Here is a 12,154-nt window from a genome sequence, read left to right on the forward strand (position 1 = left end):
TCTGCTAAGTTTGCTTATTAATTCTAATAGTTTGTCTACAAGTTTTTGTGTATTTTCTATTGTGTATTATGTAGTCTATATAGTAATCTGTTATGATTGTTTTATGTCTTTCTTTCCAATTCTTAAATCTTTCATTTATTGTTCTTGCTTAATTGCACTAGTTAGAATCTCTAGTATAATGTTGAATAGAAGTGGTGATAGCAAGTGTTTTTGTCTTATTTCTTTTTTTTTTCTTTTTTTTGAGATGGATTCTCGCTCTGTTACCCAGGCTGGAGTGCAGTGGTGCAATCTTGGCTCACTGCAACCTCCGCCTCATGGGTTCAAGCAATTTTCCTGCCTCAGCTTCCCAAGTAGTTGGGATTATAGACATGCACCCTCACTCCCAGTCATTTTTGTCTTATTTTTTAATCTTAGGGGAAAAGCTTTTAGGATTTTACTGTTAGGTGTGATGTTGGTTGTAGGTTTCTGGTATCTATAAATTAATAGATGAAGAAGGTCCCCTTCTAATTCTATTTTGCTAAAAGATTTTATTGTGAATACATATACAATTTATCAAATGATTTATCTTTGTTTATTAAAATGATCATGTGATTTTTCTCCCTTATTCTGTTTATGTGGTACATTAAATTAATTGAGTTTTAAATGTTAAGTTCCCTTTCTTGGAATATGCGCATCTAGGGTTGTGATGTATTGTTATTTTTATAAATTGCTAGATTTGTAATGCTTTCAATTCTGTTTTAAGAGAGATTGGCTCATGATTTTCTTTTCTTATAATAACCTTGTCAGAGTTTGGAATCTAAGGTTATACTTCTACATAGAACAAGTAGGGAAGTGTTTCCCAGTTGCTGTTCTCTGGAAAAGTTTGGGTGTGACTGGCATTATCTTTCTTTAAATGTTTGGAAGAATTCACCAATGCAGTTATCTAAGCCTAAATCTTTTGATAAAAGGCTTTCAGATATGTGTTTCATTTCTTTAAAATGTATAGTACAATTCAAATTTCTATCTCTTTTTTCTTATGAATTCATTCTTTCTATCTAAATATGTAAATCAGTAAATGTACTGACAACAGATTACACATTATTTTCACTTAATTTTCTTTTTAATTCCCCTTTCCATTCCTGATAGTGGTTTCTTGTGCCTTCTTTTTTTTAATGATTAATTTTTTCCAGTGATTTATAAATTTACAAATCTCATTCAAGTGTTCAAAGGGCAAGCCTTGATTTTGAACTCTGGCTTTCTTGATTTTTCTCTGTTCTGCATTTGTTTTCCACTTCATTAATTTCTGTTCTTTATTATTTTCTTTCACTTTGAGTTTAATTTTCAGTTCTTTTTCTAACTTCTTGAGATGGATGTTTAGAGCCTTGACTTTTGGCATTTCATCTTTTCTCACATGTTCACTTAATGGTAAACAGTTTCTTCTATTCATAACTTTAACTGAATCCCATAAATTATGATATGTCATATTTTCATTGCCATTCAGTTCCAGATGTTTTCTAATTTCCTTTGTAACTTTTTCTTTCACTTATGTACTCTATAGAAGTATACTGCTTAACTTCTAAACATTTGGAAATTTTCTAGTTACCTTTTTTTAAGAAGTGATTTCTAGCTTATTTCCATTACAGTTAAGGAATATACTTTGGATGATATTAATTTCTTAAAAATTGTTGGTGCTTGCTTTATGAGTTAGTATATGACTGACTTTGGTAAATTTTCTTTTCTTTTTTTTTTGAGACATAGTTTCACTCTTGTTACCCAGGCTGGAGTGCAGTGGCGTGATCTCGGCTCACTGCAACCTCCGCCTCCCAGGTTCAAGCGATTCTCCTGCCTCAGCCTCCCAAGTAGCTGGTATTACAGGCATGTGCCACCACACCTGGCTAATTTTTGTATTTTTAGTAGAGACAGGGTTTCACCATGTTGGTCAGGCTGGTCTTGAACTCCTGACCTCAGATGATCCACCTGCCTTGGCCTCCCAAAGTGCTGGGATTATAGGCATGAGCCACTGTGCCCGGCCTGATTTTGGTAAATTTTCTATGTGCATTTGAAAGTAATGGTATGCCTTTTGGCTCTCTGACCAGCACCATGGTGGTTGACAAGAACAAGCGCCTTACGAAAGGTGGCAAAAAGGGAGCCAAGAAGAAAGTGGTTGATCCATTTTCTAAGAAAGATTGGTACGATGTGAATGCACCTGCTATGTTCAATATAAGAAATATTGGAAAGACACTCGTCACCAGGACCCAAGGAACCAAAATTGCATCTGATGGTCGTGTGTTTGAAGTGAGTCTTGCTGATTTGCAGAATGATGAAGTTGCATTTAGAAAATTCAAGCTGATTACTGAAGATGTTCAGGGTAAAAACTGCCTGACTAACTTCCATGGCGTGGATCTTACCAGTGACAAAATGTGTTCCATGGTCAAAAAATGGCAGACAATGATTGAAGCTCACGTTGATGTCAAGACTACCGATGGTTACTTGCTTCGTCTGTTCTGTGTTGGTTTTACTAAAAAACGCAACAATCAGATACGGAAGACCTCTTATGCTCAGCACCAGCAGGTCCTGAGAAATCCGGAAGACCTCTTATGCTCAGTACCAGCCAAATCCGGAAGAAGATGATGGAAATCATGACCCGAGAGGTGCAGAAAAATGACTTGAAAGAAGTGGTCAATAAATTGATTCCAGACAGCATTGGAAAAGACATAGAAAAAGCTTGCCAATCTATTTATCCTCTCCATGATGTCTTCGTTAGAAAAGTAAAAATGCTGAAGAAGCCCAAGTTTGAATTGGGAAAGCTCATGGAGCTTCATGGTGAAGGCTGTAGTTCTGGAAAAGCCACTGGGGACGAGACAGGTGTTAAAGTTGAACGAGCTGATGGATATGAACTACCAGTCCAAGAATCTGTTTAAAATTCAGACTTCAAATAGTGTCAAATAAAAAGTGCTATTTGTGGAAAAAAAAAGAGAAAGTAATGGTATGTTTTGCGGTTTAGGTTATTGTATCTTATATATGTCAGGTAATGTATACTAAACATGTTGTTTAAGTATTCTCATTTTTAAATTTTTGTTTATTTACTCTTTCAGTTATGGAGAGAAGTATATTAAAAATTTCACACTACAGTTATGGACTTTTTTTCTCTTAGGTTTGTTAATTACTAAATTATTTATTTTAATGCTATACCATTAGGCACATACAAATTAATATTTTTTCAATTGTACTGATTGTTGACTTTTTGATAATTATGAAATACCCCACATTATCACTTATAGCATGTTGGTCCTAAAGTTCTTTTTTTTTTTTTTTGAGACAGAGTCTGGCTCTGTAGCCCAGGCTGGAGTGCAGTGGTGCAATCTCGGCGCACTACAAGCTCCACCTCCTGGTTTCACACCATTCTCCTGCCTCAGCCTCCCCAGTAGCTGGGACTACAGGTGCCCGCCACCACGCCCGGCTAATTTTTTGTATTTTTTAGTAGAGACGGGGTTTCACCGTGTTAGCCAGGATGGTCTCGATCTCCTGACCTCGTGATCTGCCTGCCTCAGCCTCCCAAAGTGCTGGGATTACAGGCGTGACTAAGGTTCATTTTGTCTGATTTTTTTTTTTTTTTTTTTGAGACAGAGTCTCGCTCTGTCGCCCAGGCTGGAGTGCAGCGGCGCCATCTCGGCTCACTGGAAGCTCCGCCTCCCGGGTTCACGCCATTCTCCTGCCTTAGCCTCCCGGGTAGCTGGGACTACAGGCGCCCGCCACCACGCCCGGCTAATTTTTTTGTATTTTTAGTAGAGACGGTGTTTCACTGTGTTAGCCAAGATGCTCTTAATCTCCTGACCTCGGCATCCACCCATCTTGGCCTCCCAAAGTGCTGGGATTACAGGCGAGAATTTTGTCTGATATTAATTACTACAGTCATACCAGCTTTCTTTAAATCAGGGTTTGTATGGTACTTTTTTAAATTTTACTTTCATCTTTTTAATATCCATATATTTTGGGTGTATCTCTTGTAAAAAGTATATAATAGTTGAGTTTTAATCCAAATAATAACCTTTACCTCTTAATTGGAATATTTAATTTGTTTTAAATATAATTACTAATATATTTGAGTTTAAATCTATCATCTTACTTACTTTTTTTCTATTAGCCCCACCTGCTCTATATTTCTTTCTCTTTCCTTTCTTGCTTTCTTATAGATTCATCAAATAGTTTTTATTTATTCCATTCTTCTCTATTAGTTTGATAGGTTTATCTTTTTTTGCAGTTTTAAAAAAATGGTTACCTTGGATTCCAGTAGGCATTCTTGACTTATTAAAGCCTAGCAAAAATGATCTTCCACACTCTGGTAATTCAAGGGCTTTCAAGTACTTCGTGTATCTCTTGCCTTTTGTACTATTTATTCTCATGTATCTTAAAAATTGCACGTCTGTTTTTAAACCCCGCATGACGTCATAATTATTGCTGTTTCATACAGTCAATGTTCATTTAGATCTCTGTGTGTGTGTGTGTGTGTGTGTGTGCGCATGTGTATTTATAATATTCTTTCTAATGCTTTTACTTTCTTTCTGGAAATCTATGATTCCATCTAGAATTGTTTTTCTTCTGCCTGAAAATTTTCCTTTAGTGTTTAGTGTTTCAACATGGGTCTGTTAGGTTTTTGATTATCTGAAAAAAGTATCTAGTTTGTCTTTATTTTGAAGGACATAAAAGACTTTTATGATGGCTACAAAATTTTTAGTTGGCAATTATTTTATTTATATGTGTGTATATATAAATAGTATATTATATATAAAAATATATAAATAAATATATATTCCATTGTTTCAGACATTCTCCCCCTTGTCCATATTGGGTATCAGCAGCCCCATTTCTCTTTGATAATTAGGAGCAGGGAACCCAGCCTGTATAGTCTCCTTTGTTACTTGCTAATTCGGTGGCATGTGGAGCTCAAAATTGCCAAGTGGAAGATTCAACTTCCAGTGTCCTCTGGTAGAAACATTTCTTCCTTAGTAATTATGGGCTTTAAACCAGCAGAGCTCCCCATGGTGAGAACTGAAAGCATATATTTTGTATTTAGTAACTGGGTAAATATCTACAGAGTGGGTTTATGGACACTGGCCAACTGTGAAAATGGACTAAGGCAGAAGTTCTCTGTATCACCTGTCTTCCAAAACCCCCAGTTCGACAGTTGAACTGCAGTGGTGTTTTGAGTCCTTGGGGATTACTGTCAATTTAGAGTCAATGTCCAGTAATCTCTGACAAGCCCGGGCAGTCCCTTCTCCATGCACCATCAGCCCTGTGCCTGAAGGTCCCATGGCGGGTATGAAGGAAGAATTACTGTGCACACTTGTGGCAGTGTCCTAGGACTCTTCCACACGGGAGCTGGATTCCCTTTCAGTCAAGCAGCTCCACGTTGGTGAGGTAGCAAAACACTGATAATTGGATGAGAGGCCAGGAATCTTTGTGCTGTCACCAGACCTAATCTTTGTTTTTTTGTTTATTGATTAACTGAACAGAAAAAAATTAGGACTTTGGTAGTCTCCCAGTCTATTCCAGTCACAGGAACAGTAAGATGATTTGACCACTGACGGATATCTCCATGAGTTAAAACATTTTGAAATCATTTAAATCTGCTGCCAGTTATTGTACCCGCACCTCCCTTATCTCTGTGGTTGAGTGCCTCTACTTCCTCTATTCCTTTCAAGTATGCTCTCTGGTTCCCAAGTTGTGGGCTCTAAGCCAACAATATCAGCATCAGCTGGTAATTTGTTAGAAGTGCAAATTCTCAGACACCACCCAGACCTACTGAATCAGAAACTTCGCAAGTGGGGCCCATCAATCTGTTTTTTACAAGCCTCCAGGTGATTCTGATGCATGCTAATGTCTCAGGAACACTGCAATATACCACCACCTCTACTGAAAGAAAGGATCCCATTTCTGTGGCAGTATCAACTAATGTCACCCCTGGCCAGTGGAGGACAGCCACTGCTGAGCTTTGATAATGATGCTGGTGTTCCTAATCAATATACTTCTTCTTTTTTTTTTTTTTTTTTGGAGATGGCGTCTTGCTCTTGTTGCCCAGGCTGGAGTGCAGTGGTGCGATCTTAGCTCACTGCGGCCTCCGCCTCCCAGGTTCTAGCGATTCTCTTGCCTCAGCCTCCCAAGTAGCTGGGACTGTAGGCACCCGCCACCACACCTGGCTAATTTTTGTAGTTTTTAGTAGAGACGGGGTTTCACCATGTTGGCCAGGCTGGTCTCGAACTCCTGACCTCAGGTTATCCACCCACCTCGGCCTCCCAAAGTGCTGGGATTACAGGCATGAGCCACAGTGCCTGGCCATCAATATACTTCTTAGTGCCTCATTAAATAAAGTTTCTCTGTGTCTTCTGGGAGACGTATTTAGGTTATGCATGAGTAGATCACACATGTAAATCCACTGCAACATTGCTATGTTTCTAATCTTTGAGTTATTTTCTCCAAGAAAATTATGCCAAAATATCTTAGCACTTCCACTTGATTTAATACAGGTCATCACTGAATCCACAGTTTAAGTTACCATTCTTGAAGTCTAACAGAGCCATTGCTTTATCTAATATTGCATCGGAATGTCTAGTTAGAGTATCCATATGGATATATTAATTTGGGATCACAATTATGTTCTTTCCTCCCTGGTCTAGTTCCCTTAGTATCCCTTCCATAAATAATCCCTAAGTATTTGCTGTTATAAATTAGCAGAAGATTGGAATTCAGGGTGTTAGCTCCTTTTTAATGTCATATTTATATCCATACCCCTAGGTTAGGCTGGGATCTGATCCTAATTATGGGTTTTCTAGCAAGAAGGAGTGGTGGGGGCTGGAGAATGAGACTCCTTTTGTTACCAGGGGGTCCTTGCTCACAGAGCTCCCAAGATGGTGGCAGGCCACTTCCAAGATGGTGGCAAGCCTCATGTTCTCTGACCTGGGGTTCTTGGCCTCACGGATTCCAAGGAATGGAATCTTGGGTCATGCAGTGAGTGTTACAGCTCTGTTAGAAGCCGTGGGTCATGGAAGAGAACCGTGGAACCCAATGACTAGTGTTCAGTTCAATTAGGATGAACCCAGGCACTTAGCTGTGCAGGAACAATGGCAAGCCTTTAGCCCCATCAGGAGTGGCAATGGGCGCCTCACTGGATCGGAAGCACAGAGGACACCCTTCCATATCTGGAGGGATAGAAGTCAGCGGCGGGTCTGCGACGGCGGCAAACAGCAGTGGTGGACGGTGAGCGAAAGCTCAGCTCGAGCTGTAATAAACATGGACCAGAAGAGTGCAGTTGCAAGATTTAATAGGGTGAAAACAGGGCTCCCATACAAAGGGAGGGGGAGGGGACCCAAAGGGGGTTGCTGTTGCTGGCTCAAATGCCTGGGTTTAAATCCAGATCCTTGTCCCTCCCGTTGTGCCCTCAGACAATAGATGATTGGCTATTTCTTTACCTCTTGTTTTTGCCTAATTAGCATTTTAGTGAGCTCTCTGATTGGTCGGGTGCGAGCTAAGTTGCAAGCCCCGTGTTTAAAGGTGGATGCGGTCACCTTCCAGCTAGGCTTAGGGATTCTTAGTTGGCCTAGGAAATCCAGCTAGTTCTGTCTCTCACTTTCATAATTACAATCCTATTGATTACAGGTAAGATAATTGTCAGAGGCAATCAAATCAGAGCGACTCCATCTTGAAGAAGGGCTGGTCAAAATGAGGATGAGGTCGTCTGGGCTGCATTCCCAGGAAGTTAAGCATGATAACCTCCTGAATTAGGTTAGGATGAGATAGGAGGTCGGCACAAGATACAGGTCAAAAAGACCCCTGCTGATAAAACAGGATGCAGTAAAGAAGCCAACCAAAACCCACCAAAACCAAGGTGGTGATGAAATTGACCTCTGATCGTCCTCACTGCTTATTATATGCTAATTATAATGCTGATAGCATTATAATTTAGCGTGTCTTTAGCACACTAAAAGACACTCCCACCAGCACCATGACAGTTCACAAATGCCATGGCAATGTCTGGGAGTTACCTTGTATGATCTGACAAGGGGAGGACCTCTTAGTCCCAGGAATTGCCTGCCCCTTTCCTGGAAAACTCGTGAATAATCTGTCCCTTGTTTAGCATGTAATCAAGAAGTAACTATAAAAATAGCTAACCAGCAGCCCTCCATGCTGCTCTGCCTATGAAATAGTCACCCATTTATTCCTTTACTTTCTCAATAAACTTGCTTTCACTTCACTGTATGGACTTGCCCTGAATTTTTTCTTGTGTGAGATCCAAGAACCCTCTTTTGGGGTCTGGATTAAGACCCCTTTCTGGTAACACAGAAAGACCCTGCTTTGCTTAGGGTCTTGAAGCAAGGCAGAGCTATGCAGGTCAAAACTGAGGGGACATGGGACACTTCTATTGGTAAAGGATGACTCAGAAGAATTTGAGAGTCCAAGGTATTCAAATTAATCCAAATGACCCCATTGTCAGGATTAATTCCAACTGTTACCCTAAATTTTCTATCAGACACCTGGTGAGGGTGTGAATATCACTGACATTGTGATTCTGGCTCTTCACGCTACTTATGCTTTAAATTAGGAAATTCAGGAAACTGTTATTTGTCTCAGAAGTACTCAGCCACAAGAAAGGTAAAAAGTAAAGTTATTTGCAAGTCTGAAGAGAGCAGACGTCATTCTAAAAAGGGTAGAGTCATAAACAATATGAAAGATCAAATAATAGGTTAAAGAATGTGTGCAACATTTATGCCAATGAGATTATATTCTTTTAAAAAAGTGCTTCCATACATTGATCAGTGTATTAGAGTCACAGCCCCCAAGATGTCCATGCCCTAATCCCCTGGACCTATGAATAAGGCTTTGCAGATGTGATTAATGGGCTCTGAGATGCAGGGTTTATCCTGGATTATCCTGGTGGGCTCAATCTAACGTGACCTTACATGCAAAAGCCTTTTCTGGCTGCAGAGAACAAAAGAGACAGTAGTTTGAGAAGGACTTGCCTTGTCATTGCTGACTTTGAAGATGATGAGAGGGTCCAAGTCAAAGAATGTGGGTAGCTTTGAAAAGCTGGGCAAAGCAAGGAAACAGATCTCCCCTAGAATGTTCAGAAAGAAACACGATCTGGCTGCCACCTTGATTTTAGTCCAATTGAGACCGATTTTAGACTTCTGACCTCTAGAACATAAGTTTGTGTTGTTTAAGCTGCTGAGTTTATGGTAATGTATTATGGTAGCAACAGAAAACTAATACAGGAAGAAAAAGACAGCTCAACAGGAGAAAAAAATCCCAGCAAAGATTAGGAGAGACAATTCACAGTGTTAGCTAATTAACATTTGAAGAGATGCTTAATCTCACTAATGAAGCAGGTAAATGCAAATGAAAAGAATGAGATTTCATTGTTCACTCATTAAATTGGCAAATGTTAAAACCATTGATAATGTTGATGCTCAGAAAACAATACCCAAAAGTATGGTGCTTTGGCATGCTGAGCACTTTGAATTAAAATAAATTGAAAGATCTTAGAAGCTGCTTCAGAACCAAGGATTTTCTAATCTTTTGTTTCTCGCCTGTCCCCAAAGTGCAGGGAGAGGCTCTCTCTCTGGAATTTCCTTATCTGACTGAGGAAACTTCCCTCCAAAAGAAATGGAATTATCTTAATCCCTCTCCCTAGGAATCTCATTAAATAACCAGGAAAGATTAACCACCAGAGAAGAGGAAAGACTACACGTCATCACCATACCCAGACAGACTTTTCATCTATTTTTTTTTTTTTTTTTTTTTTTTGAGACGGAGTCTTGCTTTGGGCTGCCCAGGCTGGAGTGCAGTGGTGCGATCTCGGCTCACTACAAGCTCCGCCTCCCGGGTTCACGCCATTCTCCTGCCTCAGCCTCCTGAGTAGCTGGGACTACAGGCACCTGCCACCACACCCAGCTAATTTTTTGTATTTTTCGTTGAGACGGGGTTTCACTGTGTTAGTCAGGATGGTCTTGATCTCCTGACCTCGTGATCAGCCGGCCTCAGACTCCCAAAGTGCTGGGATTACAGGCGTTAGCCACTGTGCCTGGCCCATCTATTTTTTTGAGGGCATCTCCGAGATTGCCTTAAAAGAGTTTATCTGCATAATTAGATGACCTTTGTTCACAGTGCAGTTCTACCCCTCGCTTTCCCACAACTTGCCAGTCCCATTCAATTTCCTAAAACAATCATTTAAAAACTACTGTCTGCTCTTTGGACCCATTCCTTTCCCTTGAAAATCATTTACTACCCTGTCACCATTGCCTACATCACCCATCTTCCTCTCCCCTAAGAAGAAGGTATTTAAGCCTCAACCATCTGGCCCTAATTTGAGTCTCATATTTCGTATGGCTTCTGTGCTTATGCGTATTAATACATTTATATGCCTTTTCTCCTGTTGATCTATTTTCAGTTCATTTCAGCAGACTCAAACCTTCAGAGGGAGAGCAAAATTCTCTTCACCCCTATAGTAACAACACCCCATGGTAGTGAGAAATAAGCACTTTGAAACATTGCTGGTGGAAGTGTGAATTTCTATAACCTTTGGGAAACTAATGTGCGATGTCTAGTGATATAAATAGCACACAAATCCTTTGATTTAGTAAAATCAGTTTGGGCCATCATTCTGACAGAAATAATAGGTCATTATTTTTTCTGTAAATATATGAGGCAATTTATAGTGGTGTCAAAAAACTAGAACTAATCTGAAGGTTCATCCTGAGGAATGGATAAATAAATTATATGTGAAATATTGTGCATAAGGTAGAATTAATTAGATTTCTATACAGAGGTCTAAAAGGCTGTCCATTATATGCCATTGGCTAAAAAAGAAAGATAATGTTCATAGTATGAATCCATTGAGATTAAAAATAACACAACAAAGCACAAAATGTTTGTGTACATATATTTACATACATTTATGTTTGTATAGAGAAAAGTGTGGAAAGAAACACACCAAGCAACAAACATTGGTTATCTCCATGTATGGCATTGGGTATGGATGGGCTTGGGAGAGGGCTGGAGAATTAACTTGTTCTTCACACAACTCTGTTTAGCTTTTTACAATGAGTGCATAAAACTTTTATGAAATTAAGCTTATCTAATACAGTACATAAGACGGGGAAGAAACCATGCATTATCGAATGTACACATCTGCTTATCAACTGATGAATGACCCTTTCAACAGGTATTTCTGGCACTACCCACTGGCCAACAGTCCAGTTTTGGCCACAGCATACCTTATTTGTCCAGGGCACCTTTATGCAGTTGCTTAAACATTTGGTGGCATTTTGTCCCTGTTTCATAAAAATGAAGGAAAGATGGAAAAAAATGAAAGTGCAGATATGAAGTGTAAGTTTCGTAAATTTAAAGCAATAGAGTTAAAGATGGAAATTGTTAGGCTTGCTGAAACTAATAAATCTTGTTCCAGAATCAGACACTCACTGGGCTTGAACCAGTTGACTGTCTGGTTGTGAAGGGGAAGAAAAAAGTTAAGGAATAGAGGCAAAGATACTGTATCTTTTGAGAGAAGTAACTGGGGATTACAAAATATATTTATTTTTTCTTTCCGAGATGGAACCACCTCTAAACACACTTAAAACATGTAGGTCTGTTGCAGGTTTTCCTCACATTAAACACGTTTTCAGGCACACGTTTGATATGTCCAATTCAAAATATTGGTCTTAATGCATCCCCTCCCCTGTTCCTCATGCATGTCCCTGATTTCTACTTGTAGTCAATCAAGACGTTCACACAATCTTCAGGCTAAGTAAGATAAGTAGGAAGGAAAATGACAAGAAATAGTCAGATTTCAGTTATTTGATTCCTCAAACAGGCTTTTAAGATTCAAAAGGGCAGACCTGAGTAAGGCAAGATACGGAATTTATATCACATTAAGACTGGAAAGAAAATAGAGGAAATAGGAGGCCATGCATCCCGTGCCACTTGGAAGCAGAGGGAAAGGGTCCCTGAGACTAGAGAGGAGGGGGCTAGTAGGGGGTCTTGCATGGGAGTCTGCATGTGACTCAGGCAGGGAATGGCAGCTGTTGGTCTTTGACTTGACCATTAATGGGTATGTACCTTACATTTATTTTTGTTTACAAAATGGCTTTGCTTACTTGAGGCAACACTAAGATGCTCAATGCAA

The 12,154-nt window shown here is 39.6% G+C and overlaps 1 protein-coding gene across 1 annotated transcript; it reads left to right on the forward strand.

Annotated features, from left to right (window-relative positions):
- The first annotated feature begins 2,070 nt into the window (after positions 1–2,070).
- Positions 2,071–2,937, forward strand: LOC450907 (small ribosomal subunit protein eS1-like). The gene is made up of 2 exons (XM_009458841.5): positions 2,071–2,554; positions 2,590–2,937. The coding sequence occupies exons 1-2, from the start codon at positions 2,080–2,082 to the stop codon at positions 2,898–2,900; spliced, it is 786 nt and encodes a 261-aa protein (XP_009457116.2). The 5' UTR covers positions 2,071–2,079; the 3' UTR covers positions 2,901–2,937.
- Positions 2,938–12,154: the final 9,217 nt, after the last annotated feature.

The sequence above is a fragment of the Pan troglodytes genome, chromosome 8 (assembly GCF_028858775.2).
Source record: "Pan troglodytes isolate AG18354 chromosome 8, NHGRI_mPanTro3-v2.0_pri, whole genome shotgun sequence".
Taxonomy (NCBI): domain Eukaryota; kingdom Metazoa; phylum Chordata; class Mammalia; order Primates; family Hominidae; genus Pan; species Pan troglodytes.

What these genes read in the sequence shown, in the direction of transcription:
- LOC450907 (XM_009458841.5), top strand. Translation starts at nt 2,080, where the DNA reads ATGGTGGTTGACAAGAACAAGCGCCTTACGAAAGGTGGCAAAAAGGGA. An exon ending in TGCTCAGCACCAGCAGGTCC is followed by an intron (nt 2,555 to 2,589) that starts TGAGAAATCCGG and finishes TGCTCAGTACCA; the next exon opens with GCCAAATCCGGAAGAAGATG.